Source organism: Odocoileus virginianus, chromosome 11, assembly GCF_023699985.2.
Source record: "Odocoileus virginianus isolate 20LAN1187 ecotype Illinois chromosome 11, Ovbor_1.2, whole genome shotgun sequence".
Taxonomy (NCBI): domain Eukaryota; kingdom Metazoa; phylum Chordata; class Mammalia; order Artiodactyla; family Cervidae; genus Odocoileus; species Odocoileus virginianus.
The window spans coordinates 37547220-37574645 of record NC_069684.1 but is presented as its reverse complement, the minus strand read 5'-3'; the positions used below and the strand labels follow the sequence as shown (position 1 = coordinate 37574645).

General features: G+C 51.7%; 1 protein-coding gene across 4 annotated transcripts; it reads right to left on the bottom strand.

The window, feature by feature from the left end:
- MFN2 (mitofusin 2) lies at positions 1 to 27426 on the bottom strand. Of its 4 annotated transcripts, XM_020896129.2 has the most exons (20): positions 27187 to 27426; positions 25775 to 25913; positions 25301 to 25385; positions 20841 to 21019; positions 17066 to 17201; positions 14075 to 14237; positions 13313 to 13437; positions 12270 to 12378; positions 12050 to 12157; positions 10563 to 10716; positions 10326 to 10393; positions 10062 to 10183; positions 8485 to 8611; positions 7968 to 8072; positions 7594 to 7696; positions 6963 to 7183; positions 6206 to 6361; positions 4566 to 4762; positions 3394 to 3528; positions 1 to 2157 (listed from the first exon to the last, which is right to left on the bottom strand). In XM_020896129.2, the coding sequence occupies exons 4-20, from the start codon at positions 21013 to 21015 to the stop codon at positions 2088 to 2090; spliced, it is 2274 nt and encodes a 757-aa protein (XP_020751788.1). In that variant the 5' UTR covers positions 21016 to 21019; positions 25301 to 25385; positions 25775 to 25913; positions 27187 to 27426; the 3' UTR covers positions 1 to 2087. The 4 variants fall into 4 exon arrangements, with proteins under 4 accessions (XP_020751788.1, XP_020751619.1, XP_020751860.1 ...); XM_020895960.2 differs by lacking the exon at positions 25301 to 25385; XM_020896201.2 differs by lacking the exon at positions 25301 to 25385 and having other exon boundaries at positions 25775 to 25822.

Sequence of the window (27426 nt, the reverse complement as noted above, 5' to 3'; positions counted from 1 at the left end):
AAGGGTTTCCAACTAGGTTTTATTTTAGTGTCCAATATTATCAGCACTGATACAGGAGTAATTCAGGCAAATTTATCACCTTAAATACATCAGAGAAAAAACTCACTGTGTCAAGCACGTCTCGCACTCCAGTAAATGAACATAAAGACAGAGAACAAAGTTAGCAGCATTAAATTAAAGTGCTTTTTGCCACAATTCTTTCAGAGTCTTGCCCTCAGTGGTATAAACTCAATTTTACTTGTTGTATAAGAAGCTCAAAATCCCAGGGGATACATTCAAAAAAAAATTCATGTTTAGTTATTTTAAATAATTTTCCCCCCAAAAGCACAAAATTCATTGGAATTGTGCAACACTCATTTCTCCGGACACACTGTGAGGTGACCACCACCCGGGTCTGGCAAAAAGCTGGGCCATCCTCTGCTGTACAACAACCTTGGCTAAGTCCATTACTTTGTTCCACACACCAGAGTAGACTGAGGGTTTGAAGGACCAGTGGGCACCTGGAGAGCACGCCAACTACATGCTGCCCACCAGCAAGCAGAGGCCACTGAGCCGTTTCCCCGAAGTCAGAGGGCGGATGGACTCAAGAAGGGCAGGACAGGCCCCACCTCTCTGCCTGAGCCCGCCTCTTTCTGGGAGAGCGGTGCTGCTGGCTTCTAGGAAGCTCTCTGACCTGCCCGGCAGAGGCTGCCACCTGAAGGCTGCCTGCCCCAGACGACTAACACCATGGAGACAGGAACCTGCCCCCACTGTGACCAGCAACAATCCCCACACTCAATACAGAAAACACTTCTCAAAAGCAACGCGAGGCCCCGTGTGTCATCTGGAGGCTCCGGGATCAGGAGGGTGGGAGGCTGGGTGCTGGGTTCCCTGCACTGTCTCCTGGCCGTGTGCAGCATGGCTGGCACAAGAGACTTCGTCCAGAGGTCTGGTGGCCAGGGGCGGCTTGAGCCAAGGAGGGGTGAGGGGTGGGAACAAGTTTTTTTGTGGAACCTCAAGCTGGTAGGGTGGACTCTCGGACCCCACGAGCCCCCACCAGAGTGAGGTCAAACAGAAGGCCCTGTTTTGTGCCAATTACTGATTCTTCAGCCGTCCTGGGTGGGGTCCACTCCCCTCAGCCTGCCACCAAGGTCCCTATCTTCCGCCATCTTTCCTTCTACTACATCCTTTAACAATCTGGACTAAACCATCTTTCACCAATAAGAAGCCAGACTACAAGGCTAAGGACCGAAAGCAGAACAAGGGACACAGCAAGAAGGGAGAGCAAGTCTCGGCCCATCATGGCACTGGCCGCCCAAGACAGCACAGACAGGACACAGGCTCCACACACCACCTCCCTCCCGGTCACGCGCTCCAGCTGCCTCTGCGGTATCTTCCTGCCCCTCATGGCAGAAAGACTGCCTCCGCCTAAAACCCAAGCCACACTCAGCCCACTGCCAATGCAGAAAGGCTGGTCTGGAAGGCTCTGCAAACAGACTGAAGCATGAAAGCCAAAGAACCACACTGACACAAAGGCCACAAGCCTCCTGGGACTCTTGGAATCAGTTTGCACTGGGAGGAAAATGCAGCCTCCCGACAAAGGCGGCCTTTCTCTGCAGGGGAGCTGGGGTGCGTGATGGGCAGGTGTGCGGGAGCTGGGGTGCGTGGGGGGCAAGTGTGCGGGGGATGGTGTTAAGCGTTGGCCAGAGGAGGGGGCGGTGTCTGCCTGATACCCTTAAAGGCCCAACCAGGCCTTCTGCAACACTGGCTGATCCCAAGAGCTCATCAAGCAAGCAATCAGCAGCTTCTCAATCAAGAGAGTATGACAAAGCAAAGCAAAGACTGAACTCCCCAGTACCGTGCTGTCCAGACTCATTAAAAAAAAAAAAGTTTCCTTTAGGGGCACAAGTTGGAAGGTCTTCCTGCAATAGCAGGCAAAGGAGGGGAAAATAACTAGTGCTTTGGGGCTCAACATGGTGGGAGACAGTGGGTGCTTTCGTTCTCACGGTGGCGGCAGTGGACAGGAGCTGCACGCAGGTCTGGTGGTGGGAGGCCCCACGTGCTGGCAGCACTGTCCTCCCCACGGGGGCTCCAGCTCCAGGTGCCCACTATCTGCTGGGCTGTAGGTACTGGTGGGTGAACATGTTGAGTTCGCTGTCCAACCAGCCGGCTTTATTCCTGCAGAGAAAAGGTTACCTTGTAGCGGCAAGAGCTAATAACTAGCCGTGGCGTCACCTACCAAGCGTTGATCTACTGGACACCTGACTTGTACAGACTCTTTTATTCCTCTAGTAACCTCCGCTTCACAGATGAGGAAAATGAGGCCCAGAGAGGTTAAATAACTTCCCACGGTCACACGACACATTGGTGGTGGAAATAAACTCAGGCTTTTCTGACCCTTAAGCCCTGTGTTGGCTTCACACTGGGCCCACCGGCAAGGCCCCAATCTGTTGGAAACACCATGTTCTGCCTGTCAGCAAGGGGCTGGGCTGCTGATATGCAGTCCTTGTTGGGTTTACCCTGTCCCTGCAGGTGACGCACAGCAGAGGAGCCCACCCCCAAGACCCACGCCTCGTGAGATTTCCCCTGGGGATGAGCGGTGTATCTCTAGAAAATAGGTGTCCCTGGGCAGTGGGCGGGAGTGCATGTCTGCACTGCAGGGAGGGGAAGGCCCACGGACGCCCTTGGATGCAGCCCCCCTCTGTGCTGATGTCAGGGCAGGGCAGGAAGCCCCGAGTCCCCACGTGCTGATGTTATCTGGACCTGAGCAGCCAAGGACTCTACAGAGCACTTGTGCACGCAGCTCTGTGGCTGTGTCATGAAATCTCACTGCATTTTACAGATAAAAGCAATGAGACTTGGGGAAGCTCAGAGATTTGCCTGAATGTGAGGGCCGGGACCAGAAGCCAGCACTCATGACTCCAGGGACCCATACTCTCTCCAGCAACCTGCTGCCCGAAGCTCTGACTTTCGATGGAGACTCTGTGCAGACCTGGGTTCTGAGCCAGGCTCGGCCAGCCACCCGCTACCTGGCTGGCTCCCCTGTGGGCACGGGTTTCAGTAGGCCATCATCCCTGGGCTCACAGAGAAATGGTGGAAGTGAGGGGTGGGTCTAGCCCAGTGTTCCTGCTGACAACAGAAGCCAAATAACATGAGGAGGCTCAGAGGGTGCTGGTGCCCAGCAGGCTGGATCCTTCTACTCCCGGCTTAACCACCCACTGTGGGATCCCAGATAAGTTACTCAACACCTCTCCAGGCCTCAGTTTTCCATTTAATAAAGTGAAGGTGATGACAGGCTACTGCAGGGATGTTGAAGATTGGGACAGCACATGTCAGGTGGCCGAGACACCGCAGTTAAGGACCTGCCTGTGAGCTGTAACCCCGCAGGATGGGTTTCCCCTGCTGCCACCTCACCTGAGCAGTTTGGCTTTGCTCTGAAGTGAATCAAGAACCTCAATTTTCTTGTTCATGGCGGCGATTTCCTGCTCCAGGTTCTCCCGGGTGACATCAACTTGCTGGCACAAATGAGCAAAAGTCCCAGACAGTTCCCTGAAGGGGGAGAGGGTCAGGATCAACCAGGCTGTGTTGACCAGACTCAGGGCAGGGCAGCTGCTAGCCTGCTGGTCACCTGCACTGGCCACCACCTGTCCTGGTTTGGCAGCATCTGCCCCACCTCCTGCTGAGACCGTGGACATCACGACCACCACAAATACCAGCATCACCACTGTGTGAAAACCAGGAGCATAGGGCAGGACACCCCGACCTGGACACAAGAGGCCAGGACTCAGATCCCAGTTCTGCTGCTGATCAGTCGAGCGCAAGAGACAGGGTCGTGTGTGTCCAGCTGTTCAGTCATCTCCGACTCTGCAACCCCACGGACTGTAGCCTGCCAGGCTCCTTTGTCCACGGGATTTCTCAGGCAAGAATACTGGAGTGGGTTGCCATGCCCTCCTCCAGGGGATCTTCCCAACCCAGGGATCTAACCCACATCTCTTGCATCTCCTGCATTGGCAGATGGGTTCTTTATCACTAGTGACATCTGGGAAGCCTGTAGGAGACACATGATTCCTCTTAAATCTCAATTTCCTCGTTTTGAAAAAGAAAGTGTCAATAAGAACAACTACTTCAAAGTGTTCGAGAGGAAAATGAAGTATTAGGTGCAAAATGCCTAGCAGAGGGCCTGCCACGTAGCAATAAAAGGCAGGCATTCAGCACCTTAGTCACCACCACCTAGATCAAGCAACCACTCCCACCTGCCCAAAGATATGCCATGAAGACTGGGCTGTGGCTTAGAACATCAAAGCTATGCCCACAACGCAAGTCCTTCAAGGTAACCTGCCAAAGATGCTACAAGTAATGCCCTTCGTGTTGCTGTCTTCCTTCCTGGGGGACCAGAGGCCTACTTAGTCCCAGCCCTGGACATACGGTATCCCCAGAGACTCCCCTCCCACCCTCAACCTCCATGTTGTCACTGCATAGCCCACGGCCAGAGTCGGACAGCGCTCGGGTCCCACTGGTCTCCAGGTCAGAGTAGGAGGGCACTGCAGGGGCTGGCGCCGGCCCCTCGGGCTGACGGGGACACTCACTGCTGGACTTGGTGGCTGCAGTTGGAGCCGGTGTAGCTGATGATGAGCTGCAGCTTCTCGCTGGCGTACTCCACAAACTGGCGCTTGAAGGCCCTCTCCTTGGCCTTGGTGGTCCAGGTCAGACGCTCATAGACGTAGAGGAGGCCATAGAGGCCAAGGGAGAGGGCGATGAGTCGCCATCCCACGGCCTTCCACACCTGCAGAGGCACAGCGGTCAGCGGGTGCAGCCCTCTGCCGTCCCACCACCCAGCTTCTTAGCCTGTTGCTGCCAGGACTTTCCCAGGAGCATCAAAAGGCCTTTGTGCCTCTACTCAGAACACACCTCTCAACATCTTCTTGGGCCCCACCGACACCAGAAGGGCAGGGATTCTCTCTAGCTGGAAAACGAGGGAAACGGAGTGTGGCCCACACAACATGACTTGGGCAAAGGCAGTGAGGCCACTGCTATGGTTGTGAGCACAAGAGGCACAGATCCAGGCACACAGACATCTTAAACATAAATGCTGGAGTCCTCAGAAGGGACATTCCATTCTGGTGACACTGATGACAAGTGGAATTCTGAGTACTGGTCCTCAGCAGATGGCTTCTTTTGATCCGCTTTGTAACACTTCGGTGCAAGGCAGCACAGTTAAGAGTCAAAGAGCAGTGGACTTGGAGCCAGAAACAGAGGCTCCAGCGCTGCCTGCCATCCTGGCTGTGTGACCCACAGCAAGTCTATTTATACCCTTTTCCTCTCAAAATAGGGATGATGGCTTCCACTCAATTCCGAGGGCGGTTTGGGTAAAATGAGACACTGATTGTAAAAGGGTTACATAACTGTCAAGTGTCAGCTTCTAAGCTAATGACCCTCTGCCAGGTTACCATCTACCAAAAAAAGAACCAGAGTAGGTACTATCTACAGGCTGGGAGTGGGGTGCCTCAGCTCCAGCCTGCCCTGGCTTTCCAAGCTGAGAAATCAACTCCTGGCAGCTTTGTCAGTTACATTCTGCCACCACTCTACAACTCAAATGACCACCGCAGAGAGCACGTGCCTACATCATCAAGAAAATTCAAGGCACAAGTCACTCTGGCTGCAGCATGTCTTGGGTCAAGATGTGGGGAGTACCCCATCAAGAAGGCAGCCTGTGACCTCAGGCCTTGGGGTAGAAGAGAAGGATCATAAAACCACAGCTGGCAAAATGAGGGTTCACAGCCCAGTCCAGTCTCTTTCTGGCTCAAGCCCTCACAAGTTCTGCTCTGTTTCCTCACTGACAAAGGAGAAATTCCTGGTCACGCCCACCTCTCTAGAAGCCAGGTGTGTCAATTTCTCAGGTCACTTCCCTACCCACAGGACTGGCCCTACAGGGGAAAGAACATGGCCTTGGAGTCAGATGGGGCCAGAGCTCAAATCCAAGCTGTGTATCCTTGGCAAGCCAACTGCAGATTTTTTTCTGTAAAATGGGAACCTCAGTGTCACCTTATGTTGAATGAGACTTCCGTCCAGAAATGTACATTTCAGGGCTAAGGTGCATGGCTCCTGAGATCATAGCGAAAAGTCATCGTGGATGTAAAGTGCCGGGCTGACGCAGGGACCCCCACCAGATTGCCCCTCGGTCCCACCCACCTGCCCCCACCCTTCCCGTGCTGGGCTTGTCACTGACCACTCCTCCAACAACGAGAATGCCCATGGAGGTCCTGGACGTCAGGGAGGCCAGGCCCGTGACCATGGAAACCATGAGCTCCTCTTGGGTAAGGGAGCCCTGGGGCAGTGGGGGCATGCTGGGGTTGGCCGGGGTCAGGGGCATGGGCCGTTGCACCTGTGGAGAGAAACAGGGCGGCTAAGAAGAAGAAGGCAGCAAATCTCCCATTCCGTGAAACCCTCGGGAACCCTCAGGGCCAAGAGTCCAGAACAGGGACACGGGGCGTGACTTCACCTTCCAAAATGGAAAATGAGCTCCACGTGTAGCAGACAAGGATTTCAGCTTCCTAACAGACCTGCCAGCCCAAAGGTAAACACCATGGATACCACAGATCATGAGCTGCAGCCACCCTGGAAGGCCTCAGCTTAGGTCCCCAAGCCTGAGACGTGGCCCAAGAGCAGCCCAGGTGATACCTCCAGAGGTACAGAGATGGGGGTTAACATTTAAACATGAAAACGGCGGTATCTGGACAGACTGGTCATCTAGACTTAATAATTACATACTTATAAGCTTAATAAAAAAAAATACAGCTTGCTTTTGTAATTTCACAAATATTAGTGCCTACAATAAAACTAGGTTGATTTGTGGCAGAAACCTGACCATGGTGGTGGCCCACATGCCACAGCCATGACCTCCGGGAGCCCCATTCAGAATGGCTTGAATACCCAGGGCGCAGACTAGCCTCCCTCAATGCCCAAGGGTGAGGGACTCCGCTTGCCTGGTCGCTGTAGCCCATCAAGGCCCGGCGACTGTTCTTGGGGCCCAGGAACCGGTTCACCAGCATGGTCCACCCGAGGGAAAAGTGAAATTCAATGTCCTCCTGAAAGTCGGCGCACAGCTTGTCACAGTTAAGGTCGTAGCTGAGGGAGAAACACTGCCGAGGGACCAGCATATCCATCTGACTCCGCGCAGACACAGGAAGGAGGGGTTTCAAGCCGTCTGTTGGGAACAGAAGTGGGGAGAAAGCAGAGTGGCTCAGCCTTGTGCCTCGCCAGTGCTGAGCCTCACCGCACCTGCCGCTGGCGAGGATGCTGGCAGTGCGACCCAGAAACTAGGCCCGGATGAGCCGGTCTGTGGGTGGGGTATGCAGACTCAGACTCCGTACCCACTGATTTGTGGATTTAAGGAGCAGACCAAGCTCTCAGCCTCTGCTAGTCAAGACGCCCCCTCCCCTGCTCACCCCTAGTCTACGCGTGGAATGAACTCACAACACATGCCCAGAACCTCAAGGTATGGAGCTGACTCATCACAAAAGAGGACAGATAAGGAAAAGTCATTAGTTCTGCAGGCTGGCCTGAAACTGATCTCGGGCACCCAGAGCCCTGGTCCTGAGCCCCTGCGGCACTGACCCATCATCTCCTGCTGCATGGTTTGCAGGGAGTTGGTGATGGCCGTGGAGCAGCGGTCTGACATGTTTCGGCCCAGTCCTTCCTCTATGTGGCGGTGCAGTTCCTGAAGCAAGAAGAGAGGGAAAAGGAAGCGGTGCCTTACACCGCTGGAGGTGTAAGGGGTTCCCTCCAGGGAGCCCAGGGCCAGGCATTCAGAGGCTGGTCAGTTCAGGCCCAGCAGGTGACAGCGGCAGGCAGGTGGAATGAAGCCTGAGGCTCAAGTCCCTGGCTGAGGGGCCCTGACTCAGACCAGCAGGGGCTGAATCCGTGTCTCGTGGTGACCCCATCCACAGCCAATGGGAAACAAGGGGAGCCCCTGCCACTTAATGACTCACATTCTTGTAAACCTTGAGGACCACAGGGGAAGGGTGGAAGTCCATCTGGTACTCGTCCACCAGCACAGAGAGGCGCCGGATCTCCTCAGCCATCGCGGTCGACACCTGCAGCAGAGGAAGTGTGCTGGTGAGTGGCCCGAGGGGACGTGGCTCCACTCCACAGCACCGGGAGCGCCTAACAGGCTCCAGGAGACTGGGTCTGCCTCCCTGCAAACCTGCAGTGTCCATAGATGGCCTGCAGAATTAAAGCTTTTGAATTCAGGGGTATTAGAGATCGGCTGACCGAAACTCATCTAAGCTGTGGAGGAGGCGGCCCAGAGGAGGAGGACTTGCCTGGGGTCACACAATGGAACAGCAAACCCCGGGAGGCACCATGTTCTTGAATCAGGGCTATGGCTTCCTCCTGGAAGGCTGAGGAGCCCCCAAGGAAAAGGATGTCTGTGTTTTCACTTTTCGAGTGCCTGGCCTCTACTCGGAGCCCAAATCTCCCCAGTGTCCTTCCTCCTCCACTTCTCACCTGCCTCTCGACTTCCTCTGTAATCTGCTTAATTCTCAGCTTGTAGTCTTGCGCCAAGAGCTCCAGCTGCTTGTCAATAAACCTCAGCCGCTCCTGCCGCTCTTCACGCGTTTCCAGGCAGTAGACCCTGAGAGAAAGAGCTCTGGTTACCCGACTAAGCCGAGGAGGTGGTGCCGGGGGTGCCAGGAAGTCTGTGGGCCACAGCTGTGATCCTGGTATTCTGTGCACACCCCGGAGGCCTGCTCTTCCCCTTCCCAGGCAGGAAGGAGAGACAGTGCTAACAACTCGCTCTTAAGTTTTCCAAATTCGGAGGATGTGGTGGTGACAGATAGGGGAGGGTGCTTTTTCAGGAACTTTAGAACAAGCTCTGCCATTCATATAGAAAAAACTCCACTAGTAAACAAGGAAAAGAGAAAAAGGGGTACAACACTACCCAAAAGCCTGGCTCAAATCACCAAGTCTGAAGTACAGATCAGGGTTGGGGAATGAGAGTTCCAGCATATACTGCTGGTGGGACCACAGGCAGGGCCAGATGTTTCAGAAAGCCACGGGTAAAACTGGGTAAAGTTGAAACGTATACATCCCAAGACAGAACACTCCAGCTCCAGGAATTAATGCTAGTCTCTAGCAGATGCACACCAGGGGACACAAAAACTGGTGTCTACAGCAGGAGGGTCTATAATAGTAAAATAATGAAATCTAAAGATGAATCTACAGGAAACTGAGAACTGCTCTACCTCAACGAAAAGTCCTAACCTCCAACTATAGGCATCAACAAGGACAGAGAAAAAAAACAATGCTGAATGGAAAGCGAAGCCAAGTATTGCATGTTCCCGTACCTGTACATTTGAAACACACGGAGAGCAACACTGTGCATTCTTCAGGATTTACATAAAAAGTACTTTTTATTGAATGACAAGACTACACACCAAATTCATGATGGCAGTTACCTCTGAGGAGCAGGCAGAGGGACACTAGGGCAGGGACTGAAGAATCAAAGGGTATTCAATAGTTTTTTCTGTGTTTTATTTGTTTTATTCTGACAATAAAACAAATATTGTCAATTGCGGGCAACGGAAACAAGATATATTATTCTCTGTACTTTCTCATATATTTTAATCTCTCAAAAAAGAGCATCTATTAATTCTCTTTTTAAGGTTTTTTTGGCCATGCTGCACAGCATGTGGGATCTGAATTCCCCGCCAAGGGATCGAACCTGCGTCTCCTGCAGTGGAAGCTCGGAGTCCTAACTAGTGGACCACCAGGGCAGTCCCCAAAAAAGGTATTTTGAAGAAGTGCTTTCTGCTTCCAGCCCTGAGAATGGCTGCAGTGCTTGGCGTAGCACTAGACCAAGGCTGCCAGCTCAGACTTTTGGGGAAGCTCACTGCACAGACCAGGTGGGACAGACAGACGCCCCACAACCTCCTCACTGGCTGCTCCTCATGGCTCAGACATGGTCTGGTGGAAACCCTGAGACCCTGCTCTGCCAGCTGAGTGCTGGCCCTGGGCCCGGGCTCAGATCGGGGTGAGGTGGTCACGGCCACACTCCCTCCGCCAGTCTGCTCCCGGGCTCTTACCGCTGCTCCTGCGCTGCGATGTGCAGAGAGTCCATGATGAGGCGGACGGCCTCTGCGATCTGCTTGGCCCGGACCGTGTGCTGCTCAAACTTGGTCTTCACGGCCGACTGGGAGATGCACTCCTGGAGCAGACAAGAGGTGCCAAGGGAGGCAGGGGCCACCAACCAAGAGCCAGGCTTTGGCATTCAACTGCCAGGGACGTGGCCGGGGAGCGCCAGGGAGGCACAGAATCTCTAGACAACAGGATCAAAGGCTCATGCTCACCTCAAATCTCCTCTCAAAATTCTGAAACTCAAACATCCTCACTTGAAAGCCTTCTGCAAGAGCGCCCCCTAGGAGAAGTGCACCACGTTAGTCCAGAAATAACTCAGGCAGTCAAGAGCTTCTCACCCAGGGCTCCTCTCACTACCTCATTCTCACGACTATTTCTACCGGCTGACTTAGCACCAGACCCAATGTCTCAAGCATCAGGGAAAAGCAAGAAGCTGGTTCTATCGTCACCTCCTTCGGGCATGCCCTGGGCCTTCTGGATCCTGGCGTTGAGCACCTCCTTGGCGGACACGAAGAAGATGCGGTCTCCAGCCTGGCCCCGATCCACCACACCCAGCTCATCCACCAGGAAGCTGGTGCAGCGCTCCATATGCTGCCGCCGCACCTGGAGCCCAAGCAGACAGGTATTGTATGACCAGGTGGGGTGCGAGGGGGCCCTCCTGAGGGAGCCCATGGCCCCCGGTGGCCTCTTTTCTAAGAGCACAGGTAATCTAGTCACACGGCTCAGGATTCAGAAGGTATCAACACACATGCAGCGATCATGTCCCACCATCTGTCCTCCAGTCACCAGGCTCCCCAGATCCCAAGTCACAGGGTTCCTCGGGGTGCAGCCTGTCCAAGACACCTGAGGTATCAAGAAGCAGAAATGTTCACACATGCCCCAAACTGCCTTGTTAAAAGCCTACAAAAGTCTCCCTTTGGTGCCCCAGAAGGAAAGGAAGCTGGGGGTCAAGAAACCCACACCTGTAGGGGGGCATGCAGGAAGGCTCAAGAGGGAGTTGATATATGTATGATTATGACTGATTCTGTTGTACAGCAGAAACCAACACAACACTGTAAAACAATTTTCCCCCAATTAGAAATATATTAAAAAAAAACAGAAACCCACACGTGGACTCTGTACTGACAAGCTGAGTCTTCCCTGGCCTTGCTTAATGAATGAGTGGGTGCCACCTGAAAATCCCTCCTCGCTCTGAAGCCCTAGGGCTCCACTGCTGGAACTTCAAAGTGACAAGAGCCTCCGGTGGACACCTGCCACGTGCTAGGCCTTTTCTCAAGGTGAACAGATCTCATCCTCTCCACAACTCCATCTATTACACTCAGCTCACAGGTTAGGATTTACCTGGGTTAGTTAGGGTAGGTTAGCGAGTTTATCAGTCACACTGCACCGCATCTGCTGACTACACACTTCATCACTGCCCCATAGCACCTGTGACTCCTTTTTCTTTCATGTTACCCACAAAAAGTAAAGCATTCTGAGCTGTCAGTAAGAACCAATTATCCTTTGCTCTTCTTTTAAGCTCTCCTGGATGTCTTTCAAAGCTACGCCTCTGACTCATTCTTCAAGAACTAAGGAGAGCACTGGTCCCAAGTAAGGGCTCGGCTAATGTGTTATGGAGGCCTCTCAGCACGAAGGAAAGCCTTCTGAAGATTAGAGGGGAAGGGGATACACGTATACATACAGCTGATCCACTCTGTTATACAGCAGAAACTAACACAACATTGTAAAGCAGTTACACTCCAAAAAAAAAAAAGAGGAGAGGGGTCCGGGAAAGTGAATGGGAGAAGTGAAGCGGTCCCATAGTGACCCCAAAGACCTCATGGGACACTTTGGTGATGAAATTCATTCAGGGACGCGGCTGAGGAGAGCATGCAGAGAGTCTGGGTAGACACATGGGGTGGCAGTCCCCAAGCTGCCGAGCAAAAGAGGCGCCCACCTCCTCCATGTACTCAGGCTCCGAGGCAGACGCGTCCCAGCGGTTGTTCAGGATGAAGATGTTCGGGCGGGACAGGCGCTCGCTCACCTTGTGGAAGAATTGCTTTTCCTGGATGAGGGGAAAGACCTCAGTGAAGGAGGGGTCGTGCCAGCCAAGGCCCTGCTGGCCCGTCCACTTGGCTGGATCTTGGGAGTGTGGGGAAAGGCAGAGGATGGGTTACCGTCTGCATCAGGGTGGACTCCGAGTTGGCCACCAGCACAAACACGTCGGCGTCCAGGCAAAACTTGTCAATCCAGCTGTCCAGCTCTGTGGTGACATCGATGCCAGGGCTGGGGGTGACAGGGGTAAACCATCATCAGACCCGGGGCCCTATTCTTCCTGCTCTGAACAGACCTGAGGCAGCAGGCAAAGGAAGAGAAAGCTACAGAGGGGAGGGCAATCACCCTTATTGGAGGGATTCTTACTTTTCATCTCATATCCTTCCAGACTGTCTGAAAATGTGTTTTTTGTCATATGCATCTATCACTCATATAAAAACCTAAAGATTTGAATTTTATTTTGTGCATGCATGTTTGCATGCTAAGTTGCTTTAGTCGTGTCCGACTCTTTGCAACCCCATGGACTAACTGTAACCTGCCAGGCTCCTCTGTCCACAGGATTCTCTAAGCAAGAATACTGGAGTGGGTTGCCACGCCCTTCTCCAGGGGATCTTCCCAACCTAGGGATCAAACCTGCATCTCCTACACTGGCAGGCAGGTTCTTTACCCGTGGGAAGCCCCTGCATTTTACTTTGTGGGTATACAATTAAGGTGAAATGCTACATTTCTGTGAGTCCAGCAAGCACCCTCGTACCAAATTTCTTGGTATAGTTATAGCCTGTCCACAAAACAGGAGCAAAATGTTGCCTTGAGAAAAATAAAACACAACAGGGACCTCATCAAGAACAAGCTCCACCCCCTCCTCCAATAAACATACTAACATTGGGCTGAGGCCGAGAACCTCCCCCACTTTCGAGCATCCTTCCTATCCCTCTTTACAGACCATCACTGGGAGATCTTCGGGTCAATGCCTGCCAAGATGATACAATAACCAGACCCTGAAGGAAATCCACAAGGCTGGAACATGTGGTTAAGCTGGTTTAAAAAGTAATATACTTCAGCAGAGCAACAACATGACCTTGGGGACACTGGCCTGGAGAACCCAGAAATGGAAACCTGGGGCCCTCCCCGTCTACACCTCCAGGGGAGGCACCTGCCCTCTCACCTGTCCATCAGCACCAGGTCATCCTTGAGAAGCGGGCACTTGGAGTTGGGCCACATCACACTCACCAAGCTGCCCGCATGCAGCTGTTCGTCCTGGTGAAGGGCGTGCGCCAGCTGGTTCACTGTCTGATGAGGGTGGAGGCAGAGGATAATCAGGGCCAAGGAAGAGCCTATGGGCTGGAGACCAGTGCAGCCTAGCCCCAGGACAGTGGCCTGGACCACAGGCCAATCTGCTACCCCTCTTTCATTTCATGCATACAAAGTCAACAGTTGGGAGCCGCTAGCAAGAACCAACTATCCTTCACTCCTCCGTTAAGTTTCTTTCTTGGATGTTGTTCTGCATTAATTAATTCTTTATGAACCAAAACGAGCATCTGGTCCCAACCCAAAGTGCAGCTGGCTCTCAGAAAAATGAAAGCACGCGAACCCTGAGCTGAAACATTGGAATCACGGAGCAAATGCAGGGATGGCTCTCTGGCAACTCCCCCAAGAACAAGGCAAACACACTGCATTGCAAAGAGAAAAGGCCTGCCCAGCATTTCACAAGGTCTGTGAATTTCAGGCTCCAGAACCTCCCTGAAGCTCTCACACTCCCTAAACAGCCAGGCTAGGACAGGGCTCCCCAAACTCCACTACAGGGACACGGCCCCCTTCTTAGAGGTGCTGTGGGTCCTGGCATAACAGACCCACTGGTTGGTCTCAGCCCGGACTTGACCCACCAGTGTGACTAAGGCCAAAAGCCAGGCCGGCAGGGCCCTCTCACCTTGACGCTCCTCTTCTCCTCTGAGCCCTCCGTGAGGAGGAATGCCTCGTGGCCATCGGTGCCCTCCACCCGCAGGAAGCAGTTGGTGGTGTGGCCAATCCCGGAGGGCAGCACTTTGTCCCAGAGCATGGCATTGATCACGGTGCTCTTCCCGTTGCTCGTCCTACAAGGAAACCCAGTGAAGCTACTGCCATCTGCATCTCAGGTTGTCACTAAGAAGGGACAGCCTGGAGGTCCAAAGCCTTGTCCTCTATAGTGACATCAGGGCGCACACAGGCAGAGTGGGTGCTCTGTGCTTATGAAAATGGATGGACAACGCTGGTGGCCTGTGCGTGTGACATGCCCCAGTTCATCATGGCAAGCCAACTACACGGGGCTCCCGTGGTGTGATGCCAGCATGCAGACACTACCTGCCCTTGAGTGAGCCCCCACCAACATGAGGCTCTCAGCATCACGCAGGAGACCACTTGTCTGACTCGGAAGACTAACCCACTCCTCCTCTTCTACCAGAAGCCACCGACTTACCCCAGGGTGGCTTCTTCTGTCTAAGTGACCTCAGCTGAATGACCCCAGAGTTTTTCTACAGAAGGCCAATTTTGCTGCTTTTCTCGCGCCGGGTTCCTCTCGAACACGAAGCCCCACCCGTCACTCCCAGATTGTAAGGGCCTGCTCCAGGGTAGATTATGGTAGCATTCTGCCTGCCACCCGCTTTTCTACCTTCTTTTTCTTTAAGACAGCTCCAAACTCATCAGCTCCAGCTCACCACAGCCAGGGCCACAGTTCTGAGGCAGGGCTGAAAAGCCAGCCCCAAAGGCTGAAGGACATCACCAGGTGAGGAGGCGCAGAGGGGCAGCGGGGCAGAGCGCCGACGCCTCAGGCCAGCACTGTGTGCAGAGCACCCGCCTCCCCGAGGCCTTCTTCCCCTGTGCTGTGCTTAGCTGCACCCTCGGGTCTGACTCTCTGCAACCCATACTGATTGGGCTTTAATTTTTTAAAGGTGCTGTGGTTTAAGAAGAAATATATTTGGTCTTTGTCGCCAGTTCCTGGCAATTCCTGGAATTTCCTGAGTGATAGGAGTGTCCCTAGTTACTCATAAGGAGCCCCTGCTGAGCACACCTGTTTACACTCATGAGGTGACTAAGGTGGCCCCTCCACACCCTCAGGATGATCTGATCACCAGAAAGACCAAGTGGTAAGAGGGTTGGAACTTTCAGCCCCACCCACCTACCTCCAGGAAAAGGAAGGAGGGGGGCTGTAGATTAAGTCCCATCAATCTCTTGAACAGTGAGATCTGATGAGCTTCAGGGTGGAAGGTGGTGTGCCCTAGTTGACGGGGACAGAGCTCTCATGCTCAGGACCCGCCCAGACCTCGACCTGGGCACCTCTTCATCTGTATCCCTCACAATATCCTTTGTAACAAGCCAGTAAACCTAAGTGAATGCTGCTCAAGCAGATTAAACTCGAGGAGGAGGTTGTGGGAACCTCTGATTTATAGCCAGTTGATCAAAAGCAGAGGTCCGAACGGCATCTGAAGTGGGGCTATCTGTGCACCAAGTTCTTAACCTGCAGGGTCTGCCGCCTCCTGGTAGAATGTCAGAACCAAGTTCACTGGGCAGGACACCAGTAAGTGCCCACTCAGAACTGGAGAAGAATTCCCTGGCACTGTAGCAGACATTCCAGAGGCGCCTACCTGACCTCAAAGCCTAACAAAGAGATCTGAGGGCTAAAAGTATAAAACGTTTAGAAGAAAACATAGGGGGGAAAGCATCATGACACTGGAATTGGCAGTTTCTTAGATACAATGTCAAAAGTATAAACAAAGAAAAGTATAAATAAATTGGACTATATCAAAATAAAAAACTGTGCATCACAGGACACAGTCAACAGAGTGGAAAGGTAACCGACAAAATGGGGGAAAACATTTACAAATCATATATCTGGTAAGGAAATTCAGGACTCCTACAACTCAAAAAACACACAAAAAAATCACAAAACAACTACAAAAACTCCCAAACAACCCAATTTAAAAGTAGGCAAAGGACCTGAACAGACACTTCTCCAAGGAAGATATACAAGTGGCCAACAAACACATGAAAAGATGCTCAATATCACTAAGCATTAGGGATTACAAATCAAAACTGTAAAAGCTACTAACTCACACCCATTAGGATGGCTACTGTCAAAAAAAAACCAGTAAATAAGTATTGGAAGGATGCAGAAAAACTGGGACCCTTGTGCACTGCTGGTGGGAATTAAAATGTTACAGTCACTATGGAAAACCATATGGTGGGCAGCTTCTCAAAAACTTAAAAACGGAATGATTCAGCAACTCCACTTCTGGGTATATATCCAAAAGAAGTGAAAGCAGGGTCTCAAACAGATATTTGTTCATAGCAGCATTGCTCACAGTTATCAGAAAGGGAAAGCAACAAGTGTCCATAGGGGATGAATGGATAAACAAGATATGGAATATACATGCAATGAAATATTGTTCAGCCTTTAAAAGGAAGGGAATTCTGACAAATGCTATGACATGCATGATTCTGGAGGATATTATACTGACTGAAATAAGCCAATTACAAAAAGACACGGTTTCACTTATATGAGGTTCCCAGAGTCAGAAAATTCATGGAGACAGAAAGTAGAGGGGTGGTTACCAGCGGGTGGGGGAGAAGGGACCAGGAGATGTTACTTAACAGGTAAATTTCCATTTTCCAGGGAAGAAGGTCTAGAGACTGGTGGTGGTGACAGTTGCGTAACAATGTGAATGTATTTAACAAAGCAAAACTGTACACTTAAGAAAGGTTACAATGGGAAATTTTGTTATGTCTATTTTACCACTGCTAAATTTAAAAAAATAGAGGGGAGAGTGCCAAATTCTGCGGTGTGCTGCCTGCTTCCCCACCTTGGGGTGGTCGCATCCAGCACAAAGAGCATGCCTCCCTCCCTCCCAGCTGGGAAGAAAGAAGGCATGAGGACTTCGAGACTCACCGGCCAAAAAAAGCCACCTTCATGTGCCGCCGGGCCAGCACCTCACTGATGCCCCTCACTTTGGACAGATAACCTTTGACGTCCAGAACCTGTTCTTCTGTCGTAACCGGGTCCAGTTCTGCATTCCTGTAGGTTTCTGCAGGTGTAGATTGAAAACAGTTCAGCCCACCGTCAGAGTTTCAGAGTTCCAGTCTGGATGGCAGAACCCACCCCCGCGGCACTCTGTTCCCCGGCTGGAGGTCCAGATTCCTGTGGGCCCTAGTGCAATAAAGAACTTGGCTTAGGAGCAAGACTGCTGGGTTCCAGTGGAAATGTTGGTTCTTACCTCTTCCTGGCTTTGTGACCTCAGACAAATGACTCTTCCTGTGTCTTAATTTCTTTAGCCTTAAATCAGAAATAACAACAGCACCTACTTCATGTGGCTGGAGAAAGGATTAACTGAATTAAAACACTGAAGTGCCAAGAATGGGGCAGGTATCTGATGAAGACCCAAATGTTGACTGCCATCATTTACTTATATGTTTTGTACTTAACGTACACTCACCAAGTTCTCACTATATGCCAGGTACTGTTCTGGTCAAGCATGGCCTCATTTAATCCACGTCATGTACCCATCAGAGATAGTAGACGGCGGGGTCAGGGCTGAGTCCAGGTCACTATGCACCTTCCTGAGGCCCTGCCTGACCTGGCCCCACTCACTGCTCCAGCTGGGTCTTGGGCACCTCCGCCTTGCATCCTGCCTCAACACATTCCCACACTCACCACCGCTCCAGGCTTTGCTTGGGGCTTCTTCACCCTACCCCTCTGAAGAACTAACATACCACCTCTAGGTGCTCTGGCCTATTCTCACTTAGCCTGCCCTGATCCCACCAACCTGAGTCAGGTCCTCCTGGCTTGTGTCCCCGCGGCATCCTGGACTTCTTGCATCTTAGCCCTTGTCTCAGCATAGGGTAACTGCCCCGCTCACCTGTGTGCATCACCTACCACGTGAGGGCCCACCTGTCTGACCCCCGCACTCAGCAGGCACACGATGTTTGCTAAGTGAATAGATCCTCGGATCACTGCACTGCTTTTCCCCAGGGCCCTTGCCACATGGCTGGATAACATGTTATGACATATGGGAGCAACTGAGAAAGACCCTGTCCCCTTCCCATCCAGCACTTGCGCCAAGAAGGTCCTGAGCTGGCTGGACTGCAGACGGGTGTCTGCCTCTCAGCACACCCTGGCTGCAATGGATGGAATGTTTACGTGCCCCGTGTGATGACAGTGTGATGGTACAGCTGACCCTTGAACAACATGGGGCTTGGGGGTGCCAATCCTCCAAACAAAAATCAGCATGTAATTTAGTCAGCTTCTGTATGCACAGCCCTTCTATATCCACAGTCTGTATCCACAGATTCAACCATAGATTTTGTACTACTGCAGTACTTACTATGGGAAGAAAACCATGTATAAGTGGATCTGTGCAGTTGAAACTCATGCTATTTGAGGGTCACCTGTACATAGAGATGGAACCTCATGCCTAGGGTTAGTGTCCTTATAAAGGAAAACCCGAGAAGTAGCCAGCCCCTTCTGCTATGTGATTACATGAGCTGCTACAGAGAAAAGATAGCAGTCTAGGAAGCCAGCCCTCACCAGACACCAAATCTGCTGCTGCCCTGGTCTTGGGTTTTCCAGCCTCCAAAAACTGTGAGAAATAAATATGTGTTGTTTACAAGTCACCCAGTCTATGGCATTTCTGTTACAGCTGCCCAAACAGACTAAGGCGCTTGTGAACCACTGGGCTGACAGGTCCCAGCCCTGAGAACGGTCCCAGAGCACGACAAGTGCATTTCGGAGCCGCCCAGTGAGTTTCCCCTACAGCTGGTGCCAACGAGGCCTCCCCATGTCCACCGGTCATCCCTTCTCAGACCATCAACATTCTTCCCTTAAATGGGCACAAGGGTGTGGCTTTTGGAATATGCCCCCAGAGGAAGCTGGCTCTCCAGCCTGTGACTGGAGAAAGAAAATTTAAAAGAAAAAGCCATCAGCTGACAAGCTCTTGCTACTGCCCTTTATTTATTTTTTATTTTTTGCTACTGCCCTTTAGAGAACAGTCCCAGGCAGTAGCCTTCCCCTTCCCTGGCCGGGACAATCCCAAATACATCTCAGGATCACCCCAATGCTTTTCGCTCCCTGGAGGTCCACCAGTATGAGAGGCCTCCTGTTTTCACAAAAAGGGAAATCAAAACACCCACTCCTGATGCCATCGCACAAACATCTTCATTATGAACCACGTGTTCCTCCAGAGAACCATGGGAGTGAGTTAGAGGATCACAGAGGATTAGTCTTGGCTCCGGAGGGGAGAGCAGCCTGGTCTGTCCCATCTCTGCATGCCAGAACTACTGCTAAACAAACAGATACTAGACTGGAATCATTTCAACTACCAATCCTACACCCCTGAAATTCAGATCTTTAAACTGAACAAATTCTCTGTGAACACCTTTCCTGCATTAAGCACCATGCTGAGGACAGCGCATGAAGAGTCCATCCTTAGTCTGTTCAGGTTGCTCTTACAAAACACCATGACTGGGAGGCTTAGACACAACAGAAGTGTGCTGCTTGCAGTGCTGGTGGCTGGAAGTCTTGGATCAGGGTGCCAGCCTGGTGAGGTAAGGGCCCTCTTCCAGGTGGGAGACTTCTAGTCAGATCCTCATGTGGCAGAAGAGGCAAGGGAGCTTCATGGGGTCTCTCTAATAAGAGCACTAATCTCACTCATGAGGGCTCCACCCTCATGACGTAACCCCTCCCCAAGGCCCCGCCTCCTAACACCATCACACTGGGCCTGAGGATTCCAACACGTGAGCACAGAGGGACGAACGTTCAGACCCCAGTACTGGGACTACTTCCTTTCTTTAGAGGGAGCCTAAAGGAGCAGCCTGACGCGTCACCAACCAGAAGCCAAGCTGCTCCAGGGGAAGGGACCAAGTAGAGAGAAGCATGTCCCTGAGGCATTCCCGCTGAACTTCTAGGGTTCTGCAGACTAGAATTAGGAAACCCCTGGTCTCCCCTAAGCTCCTCTTTCACAAATGAGGAAAGCAAAACCAGTAAGATTCAGCTACTGACTGTTCACTGATAACCCCAGGGCCTGGAGCCAAGGTGTGCCTTTTAGACAGGGAGTCTCAGAAGACAGTGGCTGGAGTTGGTGCTCAGACTGAGTGGGGCCCTGGAAACCAGTCCTTCTCTGCTGACAGAGGGAGGATTAAGGTTGGGCTCAAATTAGTAACTAGAGGAAAAGGTGCCGGTGATGCAAGTTTCCTATTCAAAGTCCTGGTATCTAAAAATATCAGAGAGAACACCCTGGTCAGGAATAACCAACACCCAGACACAGGGTGGGGGACTGATGGCAGCCAGGCTGGGCCAAGCAAAACACCTGGGCTTTGGAGTTAAGCCAAAGTACAGTCCCGGGTACAGTCCACTGTGTCACTTACAGGGTATCAACGACTCTCAGAACCTCAGTCTGCTTGTCCTTCAGGTAAGGATATGATTCACCCACTCCTTATGATTAAGTGGAGCAGAATCTATAGAATTTTCAAGGATAGGTCCCGTGTTTCCGTGGCCCATCTCCCTGGAGCCCAGTTCCATGTGATTCCAGGAGCAGAGTACCACTGAAGGTGACAACCCACCTGGGTGTGAGCTCGTCAAGGGCAGGGCTGTATCTCCCTGCCCCCAATTCTGCCCCCCAAATACTGAGGCTGACAGGAGCGGGCTTGGCTGAGCAGGGTGCCCGTCTCACCTTCCAGGAAGGTGGCGCTCTCCTGGATGTAGGCCCCCAGCTGCTCGAAAATGCCATTGATCTTCTTCTTGGCGGTGACAAAGTGCTTGAGCGGGGAAGCATTCACTTCAGCCATGTGTCTCTTATCCTTCTTGACTGTGACGATGGAGTTGCATCGAGAGAAGAGCAGGGACATTGCGCTGTGAGAGAGAAGAGATGTGAGCAAACTCAGGGACCTTTTGCTGGGGTGCAGAAGAGTGTGAGCGGCAGGGGCACTGGGCCTGGCTCAGAGGCCCATCCAGAACATGGCCCTCCAGGACCAGATTGCGGACAGAGAGATCAGAGCCAGCATCTCAAAACTAGGAAGGGACTGCCTGGGCCCCTCTTCCTATCACACAGTGTGGGCACCCAGGGCCCTGAGCTTGGGTCAGTTCTGGTTGTCCCCTGCTGGGTGAACAAGGACAGGCCTGCCTCACCAACCTCAGAGAAAGATGGGGGAAGCACAAGGTAACATACAGAGATGTCCTCCTCTCAGTCTTAGGCAGAAAAGAATGACAGAAATCGCACTTATTTCCTATACATCACCCCCTGAGAAAAGTCTCTGAACACTCAGAGCGGTGAAAGCAAAGTGATGCTCAAGGTCAGGCACTTCCACCACCCTCTTGGGCCACTCTGCTGCCCAGCACTGACGGCCCTGAATCGTATCAGGTTTTGTTTCTTTGTTTTTATTTTTATCTTTGGTTGCCAGTGGGTAGGATGGCAAGGAGGGCTGATCCTCAAATAAACGTGGTCTACTTCTACAACTTATACTTATAAATGTTTACTGTTTTCTTTTCATGATAAATGTCTACTGTAGAAAATGTGGGAACTAAAGGGAAAAAAAACCCATAACCTCACAGTTCTACAACAGGCACTATTAACAGTTGCTTATCATCCCAATCTGTTTCTGTGTGGTAGCTCTTTTGCTCTTACTCAATCCTCAATCACATGCACATCTTTGTGGCCTGTTTTTTGTTTTTTCACATGGCAATAACAAGTTAGGGGCCATGAGGCTTAACTCCAGAGTGCTAGAGATCTTTACTCAAAGTCAAAAGAGGCAGACAGACGAGAGAAGCTGGTCCCCAGATGAGGCTGGCAGTCTCTGAACCAAAGTTCCTCAGAGTCCCCACCACGCATAGAGCCATTTCTTCAGCAGAGCCCTCAAAACCCTGGTAAGTCCCAGGAAAGAGGCCTTTCCAAGGATAAGGGGTGGTGTACACAGCTGTGTACGCCTGGATCTGCCCTCCTCAACACTCAGCACTTCCCTGTCGGCCCCTCCCTCCCCTGGACCCTAATCACAGCGCCACCCGCTCTCCACCCAACCCGGCACGCGCCCTATCTGGGCGATGACAGGGTACTGCCCAGGAGTGAATCTACAGAGAAACTGCCAAAGCAAGCTGAACCAGCTTCTGAAAAGCAGAAAAAAAATAAACATTCCTAATAACTGAAAACTGGCCCTTAGGAACTAAGTATCCCAAAGAGTGAGGAGACAGAGAGACCCACAGGGAAATGGGAACCCACATGTTTTATCTAAAGCTACAAGTTATTTTTTTGATATTCAAGATTTTTGGAGAGATGAGAGAGAGAAGTGACTGTGTGTCCGTTTCTGCCTTCCTCCTCAGGAATATACCACAGCTGTGAGATTTTCGTAGCATGGTGCCTACTATCAAGGGCGTGAGTAAGAAAGACAGGGACTTCCCTGGTGGTCCAGTGATTAAGAATCTGTCTTGTGATGCAGACGATGCAGGTTCAATTCTGGTTGGGGCACTTCGATCCCACGTGCCACAGAGCAACTCAGCCCACTAGACAGTCCCAGTGCTGCAACGAAGGATCCTGCATGACACACCCAAGATCCTACTGCTGCAACTAAGACTTGATGCAGCCAAATAAACAAATAACTGTCAAAAAAAAAAAAAAGAAAGACAGCAGATGGGGCTTCCCTGGTGGCTCAGCAGTAAAGAATCCACCTGCCAATGCAGGAGACAGGGTTCTATCCCTGGTTCTGGAAGATCCAACATGCTGAGGAGCAACTAAGCCCGTGCTCCACAATTACTGAGCCAGAGCCCGGGAGCTGCAACAGCTGAAGCCCTTGAGCCCTAGAGCCTGTGCTCTGCGACAAGAGAAGCCACAGTAATGAGAAGCCCAAGCGCCACAACTAGAGAGTAGTCCCTGCTCTCTGCAACTAGAGAAAAGCCGTCACACAGCAAAGAAAACCCAGCACAGCCAAAAATAAATAAATAAATAGAATTAAGAAATAAAAGAAAGACAGCATCGCTCTGAGAAGGGGAAGAAAATACTGGCTCCTCCAAAGCAGAAAAGGAGAGTACACTGATATCGGGCTTCCTGTGGCCCAGCAGGAAAGACTCTTGGAGACATAGGGGATACACGTAAGCAGAAGAGGAAAGTCACGGAAGGAGAGCAGGGTCTCACAAGGTAGCTGGCGCTGCAGATGAGATTCTGGAATCAGAGAGAGCTGGGTTCAAATTGTGATTGTGCTGTTTCTGGGCTGTTTAAACCTCAGAGCCTTGGAGTTGTCATGTGTACAAACGAGATATCACGCAGAGTCCACGAGATTAAAGATGACACGGCACAAGCTCAAAGGTAGTTTTACATACTATAAAACAACAATAGTAATAAACTCTACCAGCAAGATCACAGGACTCTCCCTGGAACAGGAAGCCTTCGGGGGCGAGCAGAGGCAATTCCACCACCAGCACGCCCACAGCCACCCCACAGCTGCCACAGGGATCAAGGCAGAGGTCTGCTCAGGGGTGAGGCTCAGCAGTGCCCTGCCCCAGAAGTGACTTGCTTGCAGGCAGCAAGTTCCCAAATATCAGAGGGACATTTAGGAGGAGGCACTTTCAAGTTCTGCTTGTTCTTTGCAAGCCCAAACGATATGACACCAGAGGAGTCAAGTGCTTAGTAAGTGCAAGATTCAACAGCATGCACGTGAGTTAAAGCCGAGTGCTCTAAGGTCACCTGGTCTGCTAGGATGGCACCCTGTCCAGGGGGGCTGCCCTGCTTTCACGTTCCCCAGCCTGTAGGTACACGCCTGAAGCTCCCAGGTGCACCCTACCACCAGCCCCTCCAAACTAATTTCTCTGCCCTTATTCATGCCTGAGTTGAGAGTCTATGTTTGTGTTACACGTGCTGCTTTCAGCCTGGAATCCTCTGCCCTTATTCACCCATTTGGCCTACACCTCCTGTCCTTCTAGACCCAACTCTAGCATGACCTCCTCCATGAAGCCTTCCTTGACATCTGCATGGAGCCCACGCAACCTTACCAGACTTCCAGGATTTTTAAAATCACACTTTCTCACCATCTAATTTGTGAGCTTCTAGAAAGCCAGCCTAATACAGAGCTAGTGACCTATTTCCATTTCTACTTTCCTCCTCCACAACTGAGAGACATGGCTTGAGTTAGTGAGTGCCCCAAAGGGAATTACCTTCCTACCCTTCTAAACCTGGGATACTTGTATTTACTTTTCTCTTAAAAAGCAGCCTTTGGCCAAGCATCTGTTTCTTAGTATTTGGAGTTCAATGAGTCAAGAGAGTTGATCAAATCTGTCAGATTCCAGGATGTAATCCTTCCGAAGAGTGAGCTGGGCATACATATGTGCACAAATGGACCACAGTTGCAAATACACACACACTCCAAGACTGAGTACCACTATCTTGGGGTTCCACCAGCTGGCTTCCTAGGCTTTCAGAGTGGGGGGAAGCAGCTGGTTCCTGATCCTCCTCCGGAAAGCCCCGATAGCCCCTACTTCATCACAGGGCTCATAGCAGACGTGTAGAGCCGGTCCCCCAGGTGCAGCTGGGCCAGAGTCAAGCTCCAGTATCAGCTATCCACCAAGTGGCACGCATCAAGCTGTTATGACCGCCTCAAAGCGCTTCCCGAGGTCATGGTTTCAGAGAATTAACACTAGCATTTTCTAAAGTGCAGTCCACAGAACTCTAATGCAGCCAATGTTCCATATACACAGGGCTCCATAGCAGAATCAATTTGTAAGACACTACATTCTACAGTCCCCCCCACACACGGTAGCACATAAGCACAACAAAGACTTCAGGAAGGAAGGCCTGCTGTAACAACTCTCACTTAACTGCATTTCACAATGCTGCATTTCACAAACTTCTCTGAAGAAAACCTTCTTCTACATAACAGGAGAAGCCTCGTACTTTGGGAAAAGCCTCATTCATCCTCCTAGTCTCCTTCTCCCGTGACAAAAAAGTGCTGGGGGCATAGTAGGAATAGATACTAAACTAAAACCAATTCTAAATGCTCCTAGCACTCGCAGGGACTGAAAAGCTCAGCCTCAACCTAGGCTATTAGTGGAAGAGGATTAGGTGCCATGGGTGCAGCGACAGCAGCCACAAAATTCACTCCAAGGTGTGTTTGGATCCCAAGCACAGTCCCTGAGTCCACACCACCTCCTTACCCAGTTTCATGCGCAGCGACTCCTAGCAGAGAAAATAAAATGGATCCACAGATCGTCTGCTAGTACAACTGGAACAGAGGAAAAGCTGAGAAATTGAAACAAAAGAGTATACACAGTAAACAGGCAGAGGAGACTCTTAGAACTGTGATAAGGAGCCAGTGACCCAACTTCCGGCGGGCAGAGAAGGGGACAGAGGAGCCAGCACAGCAGAGAACAAATGAGGGAGATAGAGACTCGTTCTTCAGGCAGCCCAGAGATCCCAGCCATTTTCTTAACTGTCAACCTTTAAATGGGCTTTCTCGGCACCCAGTAAAATCATGTGAAAGGAGACAGTTTTTTCCAACTCAGGCTGGAAAAATCCAGCTCTGTTCAAGAGACCCCTGTCCAAGAGACTCGGCGCTAGATGGCCAGCAGAGTACACCCCTTTCCACCCCACACAATTCCAGGGTGCCAGATGTCTTGGCCACCACTTACTTTTCCGATGGTGAGAGACTTTCACAGGGTAGGCATCATGAACACGGGCTGGGTCAAAAAGAGGAAAAGAATTTGAGTTCTCCTCCCTCCTGTCTCAGGTTGAAGACGGCTACTGATTGACTCCGCCAATTCTGAGTTACTAGAAAAGCAAAGGGACAGGTCAACAGGCGGGGGCGGGGAAATGGTGCCAAACAAGTCCAATCAGGTTTAAAAAGCCAAACAAACTCATGCCCGAGGGAAGTTTACTCACTGAGGTACTGGGGTGGTAGGTGAGGAAGTGCCCTGGGGAAAAACAACCCACGGGTGCAGGGCCAAGCCTGGGTGTGCACAAACATGTGTTCAGCCATGTGCTGGTGACAAGCAGGGACTCTGGTAAAAGCACATCCAGAGGGACCACAGGAGAGGGCAGAACCAGTTCAAGGACTAAGCTTGAGGGCTGTGGCACTGAGCATTAGGGACGGGAAGGTGGAGTTGAGACAGAGAAGTGGACCTTACTGAAGGCCTCGATCTGTCAGATGCTGCAAAATGTCTTACTTAACTCTCAATTCCACAGTGCAAAGACAGGCTTGGAATATTTAAAGATTTATGGACTGCCAGTTAAGAGGCCAAGCTTGGAACTGAGATACGGCCTCCCTCCCATTGACTGCAAGCCTCACTTGTTTTCAGTTATGTGGAGGGGCCTCACCTGACTCTTGGGGATGGTAAGGGTGACAGTCAGAGCCCTTTCTGGGAGGAGAGAAAGAGAACAGAGAGAGAAATTAAAGAAATAGGGCAACCAAGGCTCACAAGAGATGGAAATGGGAATGGGCAGTTTTGGCTTCAAGCGTCCAAGCAGCTAATTATGTACATTTTCTGTCTGCTTTGTGTGTGTGTGTGTGTGTGTACGCATGTGTGAGCACATATGTGTGCGTGCATGCTAGGCGCTAGAATTAGAGATAAAAAATAACATCCGTTGAGAGCCCTTGCCCTCAAAGGAGCTTACCGTCCACCCACAAGCCAAACAAGTAAAGCGACAACTATGCAAGGGCAGTAAGTGCCCAAATTGGGGCGCCTACGATGATGAAAATGGGCACCTATCATGTGCTGAATAAGTGCTGGCAAATATAGAGAAGTGGACAAGAAATGGGGAAAGGCAAGAACAGAATCTGGCGGGGAACGGTGAGAAAGCGGGAAGACGGGGGAGTGACAAGACGCCTCAGGAGACCCCACCCCCAAGTCCCGAACCCCGAGTCCCGCCCCCTCCTCCAAGGGCCGTGGAGGGCCCGGCTGCAAGGTGAGAGCGTGGGGACACCCGCCGGCCCCGATCCTGAGCCTTCGAGAACCCGGCGTCCCACCGGCCCACGCTGGGGTATCCAGGACTCGCCTTGTTGGGCCGGGTCGGGCCCCACCACCCGACACACTCGCCCTCTCACCTTCACCTTCCTAGCCTCCCAGCGGCCATCATACCCCCGACGTCACCAACGAGCGCCACTCCCGGCAGAGGCGAAAGGAGGAGGGAGGACGCGCGCGTCACCAGCCGTCGCAGGTTCGCCGTTCTGGTCCCAGTGAGTCGGTGGACTCCGAGCTCAGCGGGTTCCACCCTGCTAACCCTTATGGGTCAGGGGTCAGCTGGCTCAGCTCCAGGAGAGGCGCCTTGGCGCCCTTATTCACCG

Bases quoted from the DNA above. Each gene is read 5' to 3' on its own strand.
- MFN2 (XM_020896129.2), bottom strand. From the start codon at position 21,015: ATGTCCCTGCTCTTCTCTCGATGCAACTCCATCGTCACAGTCAAGAAG. The intron at 7,184-7,593 runs GTCAGTGCCGCA...TGTTCCCAACAG, and splicing joins CATGCAGCAGGAGATGATGG to ACGGCTTGAAACCCCTCCTT. The intron at 6,362-6,962 runs GCAAGCGGAGTC...TTCTCTCCACAG, and splicing joins TGATGGGCTACAGCGACCAG to GTGCAACGGCCCATGCCCCT.